This window comes from Lepisosteus platostomus, chromosome 19 (assembly GCF_059453375.1).
Source record: "Lepisosteus platostomus isolate fLepPlt1 chromosome 19, fLepPlt1.hap1, whole genome shotgun sequence".
NCBI lineage: Eukaryota > Metazoa > Chordata > Actinopteri > Semionotiformes > Lepisosteidae > Lepisosteus > Lepisosteus platostomus.
In genome coordinates, this window is record NC_142629.1 from 14,225,716 (window position 1) to 14,243,707 (window position 17,992).

The 17,992-nt window shown below is 44.1% G+C and overlaps 1 protein-coding gene across 2 annotated transcripts in view; it reads left to right on the forward strand.

The window, feature by feature from the left end:
* Positions 1 to 17,992, forward strand: part of ntn2 (netrin 2) — an 88,817-nt gene that overhangs the window by 12,557 nt on the left and 58,268 nt on the right. For both annotated transcript variants that reach the window (XM_088612500.1, XM_088612499.1), the window contains exon 2: positions 12,237 to 13,300. In XM_088612500.1, coding sequence (XP_088468626.1) covers positions 12,304 to 13,300 — 997 coding nt within the window. In that variant the 5' untranslated portion in view covers positions 12,237 to 12,303. The remainder of the gene's footprint in view (positions 1 to 12,236; positions 13,301 to 17,992) is intronic.

Below are 17,992 nucleotides of genomic sequence, written 5' to 3' on the forward strand. Positions count from 1 at the left end.
GCTCGGCCACCTCTGGCTTCAGTTCGTCAGTGTGCTGTTTAGCTCGGGGCCTAATTTCAGTGGTGATAAGAAGTGCTGGCTCATTTTCATTGCTGTGGAGGTGAAGACATATTACTGGCGGAGAGCAGACACTTGGATTTTCATTTCAACTCCTGCTACTTAACGGTCCTGTTTCACAGCTAGTCCTGAGAATAGGTGTGGTACTTTCTGTCTTCCACAATGCCTTAGTGCAGTAATGGATCTTATAATGTCCTTGTTGAAAGCATTCCTGATATATCCCCAGATTTTCCAAGTGATACTTGGTTGTTTTGACCTTTTTGGTTACACAATGTTAACCTACATGATCTTTTCAGGAACATACTTGTGTTTTTGAAGCTGTGGATGATCATACAGTATCCTGATGACCAAAGGTAAATGTCAATGCCTCTGATGTTGACCAAGATCAAGCAATGTAGTGTCGTACGATTGCTGTCTCGGTGCGCAAGCAAAAAAGTGGAGTGACCAGACATTTGATGGGGAAATGCCTTAAAAGGTGGCAGGTGTGAGCTGTAACCAAGTGTTCGCTGACACAGCCCTCAGGGTACGGGTCCAGACCATCTGAAGAGTGAGGCTTTGAACCTGCTGTTTAATAGAAACAGACTGCGAGGGGATTGAAGAGTTTCGAATGTGCAGCTTGCAAATGCTGGCCTGACTCATCGGCAGAGTGCACACTAACTGCTTAGCTTGGCAAGCTCAGATCCCTGACCCACAAGAAAAGATGAAGATGGAGTGTGAGAAAGAAGAGCAGGGAGGAGAGGCAAAGTGGGGAGGGGAGGTTAACGAGTCCAGCTCCTTTGAAAGTCCTGGCACTCCCGATAATGTGTGTGAGTGTGTGTGTGTCAGTATTTGAACACTTAATAAAATTATTTGCGGTTTCTTCTGCAACCCTCCCCTTCCCCAGAGTTCAAAGCAGCTTGCTTGCCTGACTGTCAGGAAGGAGTTGGTGCAGTGGAAAATGCAGCTTTCCTGTTGGAGCATTTCGCAAGCCACAAGCTGCCTACCGCAGGCTGGCCCAGCAGGCTTTGAAGGCTGACCTGAGTTACATGTGCCTTCCACTGCTTCAGACTTGACACACCTGGGTCACATGCCTTGATCTTTAGCACGTCTTTTGAGCGAATGGCTTTTGTTCTAAATGCCTGGTCCGGAAAAGAGACTGTTAGGTGTAATTTGCTGGAGTGGAAAGAGTCATTTCGGTCCGATGGGTTTCGGGGAGTGAAATACTTCTTTAAAAATAGGAATTCAGTGGACGTCCCAGGTCCAGGATCGTGGCGTCACTAGTCGTCACTGAGAAGTGTCGTCTTCACAGCTTGGGAGCACATGTTGCTAAACGTGTCTCTGATGAACAACAGGAAAGCAATAAATGGAAGGCCAGTAATTGATTTTAACGGAAGTGGAGCAAACGTCCATGTTTTTGCAATCTCATCTGCGTTAGTCATAGTCTATATTAGAATTTTGTTCTCAGTAATTCCCTGTAAACTTTTACAGTACTATTGAGTCTAAGCCCAGTCCTTTATCTCACTTTTTTTGCTTCCTCTTTGCTTCTGTTTCTGCGTGCCTGAATTCAGAATAAAATCCTCGAATGAATGGCTCAGGCATAGATCTAGGCTGAGGAGTTAAAAATGACCTTTTCTTTGTTGGTCCCCTACAGTTTCTTTTGGTGCCTTTTTTTTCTTTTTCAGTTGGCAAAATGGATACAATGTGCCCAAATTCTTAAAGACCGCTAGAGAATGTTTGATCAACCATCAGGTTCAGGGAGTTAGAAGAGATGAGTCAACAATCAGGTTTCTGAATTTGTTGTCATAAGGATGCTTCTTAGTTGAAGCTCCTTTTTTAACAATGGTCAGTGTTTCTATCCTTAGTGATAATTGAGGGAATAATGCAAGATTTGTTATATGTTCAACCTCATATGAGAAATATAGTACTTGCAATCATGGCAGAAGTGTGACTAATATATCCCTGAATCTCTTTCCGTCAAACATGCTGCCCTGGAGGTCCTATATTGTGAGGTTGAGTCTCAGAGTTAAGACATCACTAGCTGAACACTTGTGACCTTACCCAGCTGTACCCCAAAGTGCTGGCTCACAACTGGAGGAGCATCACTAGAGGTGGGTGGTAGGCTCAAGTCAGCCAAGGTATCGTTAGCTTTCTGGAAATAGGAACACACTAGACACCTGTAGATGTGCAGCGTTGCTGAAGAGAAGCTCATCACTCCTGCAATTCATATTTTAACTCTTTAAGACTATAAGGAGCCTGCACCATCTCAAAAAGGTAAATAGCTCTGACACATGGGGCATTTTGGAGGTGAGCATGCACCCATCCAGTGGGTAGTCACATAATAGAACACAGGGTCCAGCTTCTGAAATTTCTAGGCATGTTCTAAAGTTCTGGGTCATTTCCAACACAATGGGTCGATCACTATGGACCTATACTTGTAGTACTGTCCATGGTGCTGAATTTGATCTTGGCCTCAAATTTGGTTATGTCAGCACTGTGAAGCACAACTTTATTACACGTCCCGAGTAGACAAATATTTCAGTTACAATATAAAAGAGCAAAGGGTACAATAATTCCATAGGTTTCGTACTTCTGACTCCACCTGGGAAGTTCCTCCGAGTTCCTGTGGGCAGTTACTGTAAATCTGGAAAAGCCCAACACAAAACATAATCTTTCATCTGTATCATTTCAGTTTAATTCCTTCCCAAAATAGGCGTGAATTAGTCCCTTCCTCTTGAGGATGAAAGTGAATAAAATCTGTCATGATGTGTTTAAGCGTGATGTGTTTCTTCAAAGTAAACATCACACTTAATATATAGATACAAATTCTATACGATATAATTATATTGTATATATGTACAAATAATGTACAGAAAGACACATTTAAATACTTATATCCCCTTTAATTTGTTCTTTTAGTCCTTGTTGATTTTGCTGCACATTTTGTTTAATAGCACGTTTGTAAGTAATTGACTAATGTATCAATGTGTCTGTCTTAGGAATCGCTACTGAGAGGAATTTGTATTCTTAGCATTACTTCTGCTCTGTCGCGCAGTCTGATTAAGTGCCAGTACTGATAGCTAAGTGAAATGACATTAACAGCCCCATCAATATCTCTCAGTAGTGACGGGGTGTGATGTACTATATTTCCTGAAACATTTTGGCATTTAGGAGTCATTCAAAACTGCACTAAAAGACTTTATATTTTTGCAAATTCTGCAAAATTGAAAACCGGCTCAAAACGTCCTTTAATATGAAACTCGGTTTCATAGATACTTGATCTGTCATTTTGCTCACTACATGTCTGGGGAATATCTTTATGAATGCATCTGGCCAGGTTTCAAATATCTGCCCCAGATACCTGTGCTCCTGTGCTTCAGTGAAGGAGGCTGTTTTCTCCAGGGTCACATATTGAGTGAGCAAATCCTGTCGAAGAGAAGGCAAAAACCCTTCTGGTGTGTGACACCAGACAAATTAACATGAGCCATGGAGATGTGATTCAAATGTGAGTTCAACCTTAACTCAAGTGGAAGGTTTGGTGGAGGGTGGCCGCCCGAAATTGCATTTTAGATCTTACCCAATGGCTGTTGGCGAAATTGATCACCGTGCTGAGAGCGGTCTGTAAAATGCAGTGATTGCGAAGGAAATAGACTCCTTCAAGAAACTGTGGAAACTACAGTCAACTGATCCAAAACCGAAAGGGCGCCTGAGCTAAGGAATGCGGGTTTCTGACAATAACACATTTTTGCCAACAATCCTTTATGGATCTGGCTTATCCTTCCCCAGAGTATATCAGTCCCCTCCAGCCTCCTACCACACACTGTGTTACTGTTGGACACCTGCATGTCTCACTTTCAGGCTTTGCTGCCATCAGGTGTTTCTGTAGGTGTTGCAATGCCGATGTTGTAATACTTTACTGCATATTGTTTTGCTCAAGAAAACCTGTTTGATCGCTTGTTTCACATGTGCTGTGTTTTGGTGCAAGTCAAAACCATAAATGCAAGGGAGACGCATTGCATTGGCTTTAAATTACACACAATCCGGGACGGAGTCAGCCCTCTTCTTTTCACGGTGCTTCACAGTTTCAGATTTAAGTTCCACTTTATTTATTTTCACTTGGTGTAGAGGGACCTGTTCTCACAACGGCATCACAATCTGTCATATGGCTCTGATTAGATTGGGTAACATGCACCGCCTGTTTGGTTGAAAGGATTAAACGATAAACATTTCCACAATCCCCTCCTTTCCTCCCCCCCCCCTCCCCCCCCCAAGCCCAATCTACAGCAGTTGGCAGCATTTTAATTCTTCAAGTACAAGACTGCTTCTATGATAATATTTTAGTTTCATAGTAATCGGTTAACCATTGTTTTTTATTCCACACTCCAAGGCAAGCCACCATCTTCTGTCATCTGATCGTAGAGATGGAATTCCTTGGATACATTCATTTCTCTTTTTTTGGTGAAGCAGGCCCTCATCTTGGGTCTCCACTGTGCCTTAAAGATTAGTACTGAATATGTTTGAAACTAAGAGGCCTGTACTGAGCATGCCTGATGGAGACCTGAGCCTACTGAGCATGCTCGAGAGGGAGTGGCCTGTACTGAGCATGCCTGATGGAGACCTGAGTACAATGATTTTGACCAACGTAAAAATAAACAATAGAAAAGGAAAAATCCAACAATTAAGGGCGTATACATACAGATGTTGCAACACGACAATACAGAGACAGCATCAATTAAATGAAGCAGAACAGCAAATCGGTTAGAACCTTATCAACAATACAATTGCTAATCCACTTCTACTGTAACTGTCCTGAAACAACTGGGCACATTTGAAAATGGAAGATTAAAATCATATACATTAAATTTATCATAACCAATACGGATTCAGAACAAAAATATAATTAAATCTTTTGTTATTTCATTTCTTAATGAGCAGAGAAACTTTAATTCTTCAGAGACATAAAAGCTTTAATTTTTCAGCAAAGAACTTTGGTTATCTCAATTGTCCCACCCTCAGTGTTTCTTGATGCGTTTTGTATTATATCATATTTTTAAAATTATTGAATTGACTTTATTTAAAAATTAAGTGTTATACTGGATTTCATTGTTACACTGCTGTGAAAACAACAGAACGAACTGTTTGTTTTGGAGAGAATGCTGGGAAGAAACCATTACAAGCCATTGAGAGAGAAATGACCAGAGCTCGAACAGAGTTCTCAAATCTGCAATAGCACAATATGTAAAAGCAGTCTCTTTATTAACAGTTCTTTCTGTTAATTGTAGCATATTATTAGCAACGGTAGCAAGAAAGTGGTTGTTACTTAATCTGATTGATTATTAGTACTTTTCTGCTGGATGAATGTAATAAAAATCCCCATCTATGAACCGGCTTCATCACTGTTCTCCTCCCCACTGAGATATGATGGGTGGTGAGCTTACTGGTGCGCTTTGGGGACTACACACTGGTGGTGGTGGAGGGGAGTCCCCATTACCTCTAAAGGGCTTTGAGTAGAGTGTCCAGAAAAGTGCTGTATAAATGTATGGAATTATTATTATTTTTTATTATTATTATTATTAGCCTGCTGAAAGGGCAGGAAGTGAGCTGTGCAGTCAGGTTACCATCAATCATGACAAGAGGAGTTCTGTCACAACTGCAGTAGTCACTCCTGCCCAAACCACCTCACTGACCTGCCCATTTATCGGTCTGTTGTACTCAACTATTATTGTCGATAATCATACTTTATAAATATACAATAATACTCTAGCATTTTTCACTTAAGTGGGACATTTTGGTTTATTTCTGTTTTTCTTTCTCAATTTTCACCTGGTTTAGCTTTCAGCAGGATAAATCGCCTCATCACCTTTGCCTACTCAGCCGTTGAAGTGATTTAGAGCTTAGGCAACAGTCAAAACTGATCAAAATGACGTCAGAAAGAGTTAATCAATATTCAAAGTTTCAGTATATCCGTATCCTTTATTTTTCTAAAACCATGAATGCATAAACAGTGAGAAAATTGGTTTTGATACTCCTACCCAGAACAGCCACAGAAAGGGATACTTATGTATATGTCTGTACAACCGAAATTAACATTACTTGTTTTCTTCTTTAAAGTTATGTAGAAATTCATGTTACAGAGGCTGCAGAGGTCTTGATTAGCTTGAGTAGGGAGGTGCTCACCAGTTCTCACTTTGTATCAGATAGTTGTTATTTTAATGACGGCTGGAATTCGGAGTCACATTTTTTGGATGGGCGTTCTCTCTCACAGCAGGAAGAGTGGAGCGGAGAAAGTATTTTAATAAGTCCCCGAGTCCATTATGCTGCTCCAGTGATATAGCTGAGTGGTTTTTCTGTTGGCTCTGCTTGGGTGGAACCCAAAGGGATGAGAGGTGCTGGGAGCCTCCACAGAGTGTTTCAGCAGGAGAAGATGTGTTACAGATATTCCTAAAGGCTTATGTGCTAAGTCAATTCCCAGTTTGTCATTCAGAAAAAGAAAAATGAGGCATGTGGCATTAATTAATAAAGACAACATTGCAGATGACTGTAGGAGTTCTTAAATTGGTGATCTGAAAAATACTAAGATCCTTAAAAACCCCATCTTCCATCTGTCTATTATCAGAAAGCTGCACATTTCTGGTATGAGCTGTGCTGGCAAAATCCAAGTTCTTGCAGTTTTTTTTTAGGAAACAAATGTGAAAGTTTGTCGTGTGTTTGTCACCCGAGAGCACCACTCCACATTTCCCTTTGCACATGTGTAGAAAATATTTATCATTCACTCGGTCGGAAATTTCAATGAATACTGGATTTGTGGTGTAACGCCTTAAATCAGCAATGATATTTGTAAGCATGTTATAATATTTAAACTGTTACCAGAGGCACATACATGCAATGATAACGACTGTACATTCATTGGATGTTATTAACCAAACCATAAACCCCCCAAAAAACTAAACCAGACCCTTAGGGTTAGGGAGTATGTCATGGGTTTTTTTAGAACTTTTTGTAACATCATTCATAATGTTTTAACCAATCTTTTGTTATAGGCACTTCAGCTAAAGTGTCACTGGATTTTCTGAATATTTTTCTCTTTATCTTCTGTGATCTACCTGCAGCAGACAAAACCCAAATTAAGAACAAATTAGTCTCAAGTATCATGATTTGGCAGTTTAATCTATTCAACATGGACGATAAATAGCCCTGTTGGTTCCTTTATTAAAATATAATTCGCGTTCGAGGTTCAGTTACCCAGACTCGCTGGTCAATACTGTGTTTTAGCATCTTGGCTGCAAGATATTTTAGCTGCGATCTGAGCTTTTCTTGCTTTGACATTGAAAGACTGACCCATTTGCAAAACATAGCTGTTCAAGATGCCATATTATTGGCACCTGTTGGCTTGTCTGGGATGATCTGACAAACACGAACCGGTCAGGAAGGGATTTGTGCTGAAAAGGTCAATGCCGTAGTTTTCCGTTTTAAACAGAAGATCCACGCCCTTTTTCATATCGCAATGTTTGACATGGTCTTGAAATGTTCTTTCCTCGTGGGTCCTCTCCTCGCATGTAGCTGTGAATCGACAGGAGGGTGGAGAGTAAGGGCTCATTGGAGATGGCTACAGCAGGGTTTGAACTCGTGACCTTTCTCCCACTACCTGTGAATCCCCATTGCATGTGTGTGTGTGTGGGGGGGGCTTCGTTTATCCAGCTGTAGGGGTTTGTGAGGTGGGGGGGAGGAGGGAGGACAGATGGGACCCCCCACCCCCGAGAATTTTTTTTTCTTCTTTTTTCCACATTCACACCACCACAGGAGATTAAAAAAAAAACAAGTATGTGAGAGCCGGCTGAGTTTTGCCATTCGATTTGCACAAATAGCCCTTTCTAGTCTTTAACTCTGAGTTGATACAGGTGCAGAGAAGGGAAACGGAGGAGATGTAGGTCAGGACATCTCGCACAGAGATGGGACTGGAGTGTGTGCCGCCGAAGAAAATGCTATCTACTCGAATATAGTTCGATCTAATCCGATCGTCTCCTAAGGTCGATGGAAATCGAAAGGTTTAAAAATGATAGTGCCTTTATTAGGGCAAGCAACCGACTGTCATTTCTGTCTGAGAATCATTTTTAGCATTCTGAAAACTGTCCTGCATTTTAAATTAATTTGTATCGCACTGGCATTCATATACTGACTTAAAAAAAAACATAGGATTTGTAACCTTAGAGCGCAGCATATCTCAAGGATCAAGGTTTGTATTTGCTTTAGAATTTTTTACAGAAAAGTTCAAATAAATGTAAGTTTATCAACATGATGAATATTATTCTAGCAAAGATTTGTCATCTCTGCTAACAGTTCTTGTGCCTGGCAAAAATAATGTCTGCATGTGATAACAGAGGTGCAACGGTTTAACTATTCAGTTAATTTCATCACAGTTGTGAGCTGTAAGTAGAGACAGAAACACTGGCATTACTTCTCCAAAGAACACACTGGCCCCACACTGAGAGATTAAGTCAGGGTGAAGAGTTCTTCTGCCATCAGTCTCCCTTCTCCCAAGCTAATAATGCTCTCAGCACCACTTGTTTTCATAATCTCTGAACTGTGGAAAAATAATAGAGAAGGGGCAAAACTAGGGTTGATGTCCTAGTGACAGGCAAGCTGGGAAAATGCAGCCAGAATCTGTCAGTCATGAGTCTAGAGGGAGTTTAATAGCACTGAATTGAACTGAAAACAGCCAGGGTTGAGGTTACAGCATCCCCGCGCATGAGATTCTGCTGGTGGAGGGGTCACCACAAAGCATTCCTACTCCAGGGGTCCAGTCCCACAGGCCGGCAGTATTTCTGTCCTGGTTAAAGTTACTCCACATGACCGGTTCACCCCAACTAGCGAGCTTCTGCTGGCAAGATGAGCTTTCGTTTCGAATTCTTAGTGGACAGCAGGCTCGTTTTTAAACACGCCGGTGGCACGTCTTTGAAGGCTGCGCTGGCAGCGTTTCTCCGTACCGTGCCTGCTGTGTCTCTGGCTGTCGCTGCCGGAGTGATAGAGCTCCCCGCTCGATCCGTGTGAGACCCGAGCCCTGGCGAGAGTCTAGCGCTGTCAGAAGCGAGAGTAGTATTTCCACAGGAGAAAAGAAATGGCTGGTGTACACAAAGCAAGGCAGTTTCTCTCTTTCGGCTGAGTCTTCCCCAGCAGACATTAAGAGTAAAGGCTCGGGTAAGCACCGGGAACTTGGTGACAGGCCATTTTGATGAAGGGCAGAGGTGCTTGTCCACACAGTGCAACAGCAGCCGAAAGCACAGCCTCACGCAGACTGACAAGACTGACCATTGCCCACCCCTTCCATACCCATTACTTCTGAGTTTCTCCAGGGGAACCCACAAGCAGTGCCACATGGGTTAGCAGCCTATGGCATAATGTCACAGATGGCCATAAAGATCTCAGCTCCTGCTGCTGCGGTCTGGCGTTGAGGCTTTCAGAACCACTCTGGCAGGCCCTTCTCAGTTGGTCTCTAAAGCAAAAAAAAAATCCGGCCTTCAGATGCACGCTGGGACTACATTCTAAAGGAGAGCGCAGTGTTCTGAAGCCAATCTGTTATTGTGTTTCCCCTCTCTCTTCCTCCGTTTGCAGTTCAACGTTTTATCAAGGGTGGGTATTCAAGTGTTTGCATTAGGCTTGTCTCTCCTGCCTCTCATTCTGGCAACAGGAAAATAGCCAAATGAATGAAACAGCTTGGAACTTGGTTAAAAGCAGTAAGTGAACCCATTATGGCAACCCCAAGGACCCCAAAAGCCCAAACTATACATTTTATTTTCCGGTGCTGTGTGAAAGGACCCTTAAAATGAATTCGGGGTCAGCCCGAGATCTTTGAGACGTGAGGAAGACTGGTATATAACATTTCCAGGATTACGTTTGTCATATGCCAAGGGGATTCATCCAGGCTGTGTGGTTTCTAAGAAAACATTTCTCCTAATAGCAGGTGTCTTTTCTCTCTGGCTGTTCACGGGCTGGCGGAGAAGACCGATTGCAAGTTTCTCATTGAATCTGAAAAAGAAAACAGTGGTGTCTGGCCTCTTCGTTTCTGTTTACATGTCTTGGGCTGCCGGTCTAGCTGGAGGGAAGCAGACCCTCTGAGAGGTAGAAATAAATAGTGCTGAGAAAGGAGGGCTATAGCACACCATATATGGCAGTACAATGGCAGTAGATGTTTCCCTGTTCTGTTTCACCTTATTTTGTCTCCTCAGTCCCCTTCTCTCTCACAACAGCCACACATTAACACAGTGCTGATGGAAGCTTTGGGAATGCTAATTAGCTGCTAATTATGTCAGCAGGGACCCTAGCCAGCCTGTATCTCTTGCTCCTCTGTTCTGGCCAGGCTTTAATGAAATACTCTCGAAATGCCTCGCTAGCACGCCTGCTTTATTATTCCGGGACACCCCGAGCTACTTGATCAACGCCGTGCTCCGTCGCCAAGGCCCCCCAAACTCAAGAGGAGAAAGAGGGAGGGTGTCAGGGGGTGGTGTTATCCGGACGAATGGACGCTTTCTTCCTCGCTTGACAGTTGCTGTGTGAGGACCAATAAAAAATGAGCTCTGCTTCTGCTTTTGAAGTCACAGGCCTTCGTCTGATGGCCTTGGATGGAAGGAGACGCAAACAGGCTTTTTGTTCCGATCGGGTTGCAGAAAGGATGCCACAAAGCCTCTCTTTCTGGAGCCAAATGAAACGATCCCAAGAGTGGGTGTACCTTTTCAAGGCACAGCTCTTACGGAGACTGGGCTCTTCTGAGCTGCTGTCCAGGAAGGTGATCAAAAGAAATTCCTGATTTGTGATTTCTGCATCTTGCCTGCAGGACATAAAGGTTATGAAGCATCGCCAGATTCTAATTAGGTTCTTCGCCAGTGTGTACATAGTGCTAGGTGGTTTTTAAACATGTTATTTTATTTCTCGATATGCTTAACCTGATGAGGCCTAACACTGGAGAGCGCAACCCAATAGGAAATGCATAAAAACCGAAGGGCAAAACATTTGCAAAAAAACTGAACCGACCTGTTTTGACAAATGAACAAAAACGTTTCACAATGAAGTTGGCTTTTTTTATTTCATTTTTTTCTAGAAGTATTTTAAAACTACGAATCGGAGAATTTACCTGAATGTAACGCTTGCTGTGCCAATAACCTTAAAGACCTAATGTTTGGTCTGTACAGGATAAATGCAGTTCTATAATCATGTGACACATTTGTAAACTTCATTTTTGAACAAAGCAAATCCAGAGTTGTCTGTCCCCACTTAGGCAGCAGATGCATAAGCTGGAGATACTACTTTGAGGCAGGTGGTTGTTTTCAGATCACCAAGTCTGGGCTTTGCAAAAGGTCAAAATGCTGATTTTAAATGTATAAAAATTACACTACTCTGTAATGAATTCAAACAGCATCCTTTTATTTTAACACACAAGCTAACAAACTCCTCCCTGATCCACTAAGAGATGGGCTTAAACAAATGTGACCCACAGATGAAAGTGTGTTTTAAACACTGTCCTCTCTGCAAGTATTAGAGCAGTGCTTTGGTGGCAAGAAGCACGATAGACTGTTGTGCATTGCCATCGGCCTTCTCTTGTAAAGTCTTGAGATTGCTGCGCTGTAGAAGGACGCCTCCTTAAAGGCCATCATTGAAATTCACAACACGGGCCCCAGCAGCCACTCACATCTCTTTCTATCAGCGGCACTTCTGGCTGTTAAACTTCCGACAGTAAGTGGAGGAAACACCCGATTAGGCAAGAACAGGGAGAGCTATCAACGCCCAAGAGCCCGCAGCTCCAACCTGAAACGATGACTTTGCAGGGGCCGAGCCTGGGTTGTGCTCTTCCACCTTTGGCTTGATTGAGGGCAGTAGCAGCCGCGGCTGAGAACATTTTCCAATGAGGTCACAATTATTAAGCTCCTCATAAGCCGAGTCCCGAACAAGGGACAGAAACCTCTCCGGTTTTTGAAACCCTGTTTTGTTTTGATCCGCGCAGACGTGTCGGGCTGCGGAACAAAGGGGGCTGAATGACGGCTCGTTTTTGTTCTTTTTAATCGTGACGCTTCCATCTTGTCCTAAGCAACTTAGGTCGTAAACGTACCTATCAACTCGGCCGATGAGACGCACGACGTTACCGTATTAGCTCCTGGTCATTTCTTCACGAGGCGGGAATCACATCTTTGTCTTCCCTTTCCCATCTCCAACAGGCTCGTTCACAAGAATTACCCTGAAGGAGAACTGCAAGCCCTACCCCCCTGACCCCCACAGTCCGGGATGAGCGGAGTCTGGAGGTGGTTGCTGAGCGCCTGCCTGCTCGGGACCACGACCCACGGCAGCAACCCCTTTGCGGGACAGCAGACCCCGCCAGACCCCTGCTACGACGACAACGGGGCAGCCCGCCGCTGCATCCCCGAGTTTATCAATGCAGCGTTCGGCAAGGAGGTCCAGGTGTCCAGCACCTGCGGCCGTCCCCCGTCCCGTTCCTGCAGCGTGCTGGAGCGCGAGGATCGCCCGTCCGTCCGCACCTGCCAGATCTGCGACGCCTCGGACCCCCGCCGGGCCCACCCGGCCTCCTTCCTCACCGACCTGAACTCGGCGCACAACGTCACCTGCTGGCAGTCGGAAAACCTGCACTCCTCGCCCCACAACGTCACCCTCACCCTCTCCCTGGGGAAGAAGTTCGAGATCACCTACGTCAGCCTGCAGTTCTGCTCCCCGCGGCCCGAGTCCCTCGCCATCTACAAGAGCATGGACTACGGCAAGAGCTGGACCCCCTACCAGTTCTACTCCTCCCAGTGCCGCCGCATGTACAACCGGCCCAACAAGGCCGTGATCACCAAGCAGAACGAACAGGAGGCCCTCTGCACGGACGGGCACACCGACCTCTACCCGCTCTCGGGGGGGCTCATTGCCTTCAGCACCCTGGACGGCCGCCCCTCGGGCAAGGACTTCGACAACAGCCCCGTGCTTCAGGACTGGGTGACGGTGACGGACATCCGCGTGGTCTTCAGCCGGCCCCAGCTGCCCCGCGAGCTGGGCGGCGACCGGGGGGAGGACTCGGCGGCGTACTACTACGCGGTGGGGGACTTCCAGGTGGGCGGGAGGTGCAAGTGCAACGGGCACGCCTCGCGGTGCCTCAAGGACAAGGAGGGGAAGCTGGTGTGCGACTGCAAGCACAACACCGAGGGGCCCGAATGCGACCGCTGCAAGCCCTTCCACTACGACCGGCCCTGGCAGAGGGCCAGCGCCCGCGAGGCCAACGAGTGTCTCCGTGAGTACGGCTTTTTGGGGGGCTTTGGTTCATAAGGTTTGGGTGTCCTCCGGCTGCCCAAAGTCCCAAGAAAATTGGCCCTGGTGTGAGCAAGTGTTTGTGTCCGTGTCTGTCTGCCCTGTGATGGACTGGTGTCCCTTCCAGGGTGTATCCACCTTATGCCCATTGCATGCTGGGATAGGCTTTGGCTGCCCCGCCACCCTGTATTGGATAAAGCCCTTAGAAAATGCTTAGAAGAGGGATGGATGACTGCTCTTCAGTTTCATTAAACCCCAGAGGTGGCGAATAGATCTAAACCTGCCACTCTCTTTATCTCCACAAAACCCTAAAGCTGCACTTGGTGTCCTTGACGGGATACCCCTTTGAAGATATGTATGACGCATCTGGTTCCGTCTCGCAAGGGGTTAGGCAAACTCGGTCTGCTGCAGCAACAGAAAAGCGGGTTGAAAAGCCGAGCAAATCTCTCAACTCGAGACCTCCTGCCATCACAGCTAATGCTAAAGAAAAGCAAAAGTCAGGATCTGATGTTGTGAAACTTAAGCGAGCTTGTTCATTGTTTTGACTTCCCCAGATTTCATTGATTACTTTAACCAGTCAAGGAGAAATCCGTTTCCCCACCTTATGCCAAATGGAATGGGAGTTTTCAAAGGGCCATTTAGTTTGTGAGAAGAAAGAAGCAGTTTGAGTTGAATCCCTTCAGGGCACCTGGAGGTAAAATGCAGTGTTTTCCATCTCATTCACCTGTTGATGAGCACTGATGCTCTCATTTACAAAGCTGACTATAAACGTGGGAATCAAGCAGGATACCCTCAGTTCATCTCAGCATTTCAGTGTTATCAGGAGCCGGTACCTTTATTTGCTCATTTATTTTTTGCAGTTAGGTTATAAAGGCAGATCAGTCGTAGAACACTCCAAGATCTCAAACTACTAGCGCAGTGGTGGGCAGCCTTGGAGAGCCACAGTCCAGCAGGTCTTTGCAGCACAATTTGTAACCCATGAATTTAGCTTGATTTAGGAAAATTAATTGGTCACTAATTTTCCAGGAACAGCCGACTGTGGTCATTAAGAGTCACAGGCTGGTGGTGTTCTCATTTCAAATGATCTCTAAGCTGTTTAACAGAACACATCGGCAGTCTATGTGGTCGAAACGATCTCTTTCCAAGGCTTTAGAAATGGATGCTGTAAGGGTGTCCTATAAAAACCACTGGATTGGAGCTGTTCAGGACCAGGACTGCCCACCCCTGTGCTAGTGGATCATATCCAGTCTTTAACTTGACAAAACACAAAGTTGGTTATCTACCCTAAAGTACAGCTTCACTGGCATTAATGCCCAGTGCTGTTCTGCTTAAGTGTTTAAGCAGGAGCTAGGTCTCTGGCAGCTCCTTGCACCCCAAACTCTTCGGAAAGAGCAGGACTGGATTCCAGGGGGAAACGACATGCCCGATTTTCGCTTTCATTTTTTATTGAACTGTGAAAATAACAGTAATGGACACTGACAGGAAAAAAGGGGGAGGCTGGTGGCTGGGGGTCATTGTGGGGGGTTGCATCTTATGGTACGTGTGAACGCAAACAGTCAGTGCCCATGTCTGTCAGTTCTTTCTTGAGCATTTTTCTTTGTTTTACAGCCACCTTCAGACCTCACCCTTGGCTTGAGTTGACTGAAGGAATTATTCTCCGCCTCTGACAGGCACTTAAATGAGTCTCAGAATTAATAATGAGGGATTTAAGCCGGGTTCAGCTCGGGCATGACGCGCGGAACGCGGTATAATTGTGAGCCTTATCCCTCCCTGCTAACGTAGCGAACTCTGAGGCTGTTTCTTATTCCTCTGTTGACAGTGGGGTAAAAACCCTGCGCTCCTATTCCCAGAATGTCTTTATCACAACTGGAAAAATAGCCGTCGCTTATATGGAGAGGCTATTGGGAAAAACAAACGCCTTCCCATGTCTGAAATGTGAGGTGAAAATTGACACTGATGTACTCACACCCATATCCAGATATTAGCACAAACCAGCGGAGAATTTGGGAATGTACTATTCATAATAATTTAAAAATGCAGTTTTTCTGTCACGCGACAGTTCTCCCGTCTTTTGCTCAATTCGCGAGTTTTAAACAGAGCTCAATTTTCTTATTATGAGCAACCCAAGAATCCTGGCTTCCCTCTCTGGATTTTCATAATTATTTAGTCATCCAAATGCTCTTTTTTTTTGTTATTTTGGTAGGCGCTGGATGTTACAAAGCAAAGTGTTACAGGGCTCGGAAAAAATTGTGACAAGACGGGAGAAAGACCAGAAGAAAAATAAAATAAAGTAATTCAGGCGAATATTCTAATCGCTGAATTCCTTGACAAGAAACAAAAAAGAGGGTCTAAATTTTCCATTCACCGGTGCTTTTGGGATGAAGCTTGGCCCAACACAGGTTGGCAGAGTGCGAGTTTTGAAGTGAGCAATGCCAAATCATTTAGCGAGAAGGATTAGAGGGTGGAAAGGTCAGGGAGGAGTCTGGGGAAGGCTTGAATATTTATTTAAATTGGCCCCTGAATGCCTTTGTTGAAAAGAGAGGTCTCGGCGAAAAAAAAAAAAAAAACCCTTGGAAGAAAAGAAAAGAAAAACACAAGGATCTTTTTGTACGGGGATGAAAAAGGGAGGAAGGGGATTACAGAGCGACAGTTTCTCCCCGACGTCCGTGCTTAACTCCTTCTGTTCTGCTGGCTCTCAGCTGGGATCGCTGGGAGTGCCTGTCGGCAGTGCTCTACAGAGGGAGGCAAATGCACTTGTCCACAGTTTAATGACTCCTGTTTTTCTCAGGCTGCATTACCATAATGGGACATACTTGGGCCTTCTGTGAGCAGTTACTGGAATTGCTGCGAACTCCCTTTCCTTCGGCTGCAGTTGACTTTTCTGTCGTTGATGTAAGCGGCAAAGTGAGCCGATACCATGCAAGACAAATGAGTGACGTTAAGGGGTTTCGGGGCTGGCAGATCATTTATGCTAACGGGTAGGCATTTTGAAATATTACTAGATTCTGGGCTCCCTGCACAAATAAACATCCCAGATGAGCAAGCCTAAACAGTGAATGACACAAGTTTTAGTCACTGGCACTGCGCGTCCACTTAGTCATCCAAGAATGTCATTTTGGCTGCGCTTGGTTTTAACCTCAAGACAAGGAGTAATATTCCAGACAGCCTCTGAGTCCTTGCCAGAAGAAATTATAGCAGTTCTGTAACCCTTATTAATGTTAAAGGCTTGCATTTCTGTAACGGCATGTAAAGTGTACCAAGAAAGAAAATAGTCATTTTGCCTGTGTCATTACACATAGCTGTTTTACAGACCCCTCAATCTCGGTATAGGACATTAATTTGTCATTAGTCTGACAGAACCTTCATTGCCCATTAATTAAATAGTGTCAGTTTAATTGGTCTGGAATAACTATTGGTAGAAGATAATTGGTTACAGATTGTGCAGATTCTTTAAGGGAAGTGTAGTTATAAGGTGTTAATATGAATAAATACAGAATCGGGTCAAAGGTTTGGAATAAAAAGACTATACACAGAGAGGTTGGGTGGTGGGAGAACAATAGTTTCTATTCTGTTTTGCTGTAGTCGACTAGAATTACTGTCTTTGCATTCCTGAAGTGCTAACACCTTTCTCTTTTTTAATAGACTGTAATAGTCATTGACAAGGCTAAGTGATAGTGTTGTGTGTATTCCTTTCACTCACTACCTGGAGTAGAGTGTAATGGTAGCAGTTTACCCAGGGAAAGAATATATGTATATACTGTTTAGACCTTCTATGATAACCAAACTGGCATCACACTCACCTTTCCCATTAGTACAGCTGTCCTTGTGCCATACTGGCTGTGGTCACACTTAGACTCAGTGTCCGTAGCTTGCTGTGAAAGAGGAGCGTGAATTCAGGGATGTGTAGACATTGGTGGATCTACAGTAAGCACCACACAGTGAAAAAGAAAACTATACAATACTGTTCTTTTCCCCTAGCCTGTCCATACATGGAAATGACAGATTTCCTCCACTTCATCTCACTACAATAAATCAAAAATGTATAATACCAAACTCCAATAGAATAAAGATTCAGAACCTGTTTGATTTCAACCCCCACTTCACTACTGTTGGGTAACTAGAAGTTTGACTGTGTGTTGCAGGTTTTAAATTTGGTGTGATTGGGTAATTCCCTTTTTCCTACTGTCTCAGCAAACCATCTTCCAGAAACTGCTGTCCTAAATTATATTGCTTGGAAAACAGCAGGACGTTCTCAGAATCTGTATATTTTATTGGGGAAAAATCAGTTGGAGCTAAAAACACTGAGATCACTTTCTGAAGACACCCCATCCAGACATAAGTGAAATTTCTCTAGACAAAGATAGGATAGATTTTATAAGATCCACTTATAAAATACAGAAAACTATTAGTTCACACCAGTACTGTCACGATTTTATTTGACCTACCATGGCCAGTTTGTAACAATGTTTTTATTTATGTCTAGTATAATAAATTAATAAAAATACATTTTAGAGCGGTCAAAGCTGAATAATGCTTAAGCCTGCTTATTATTTTACTGACAAAGTATATTCCTGCTGTTATTGAAGCAGGATCTGTAATGATAGCTGCTTGTCTGCAAATTAGTTTAATACATTTAGCATTCCATGAATATGGTTGTAATTTCCGTACGTCTTCA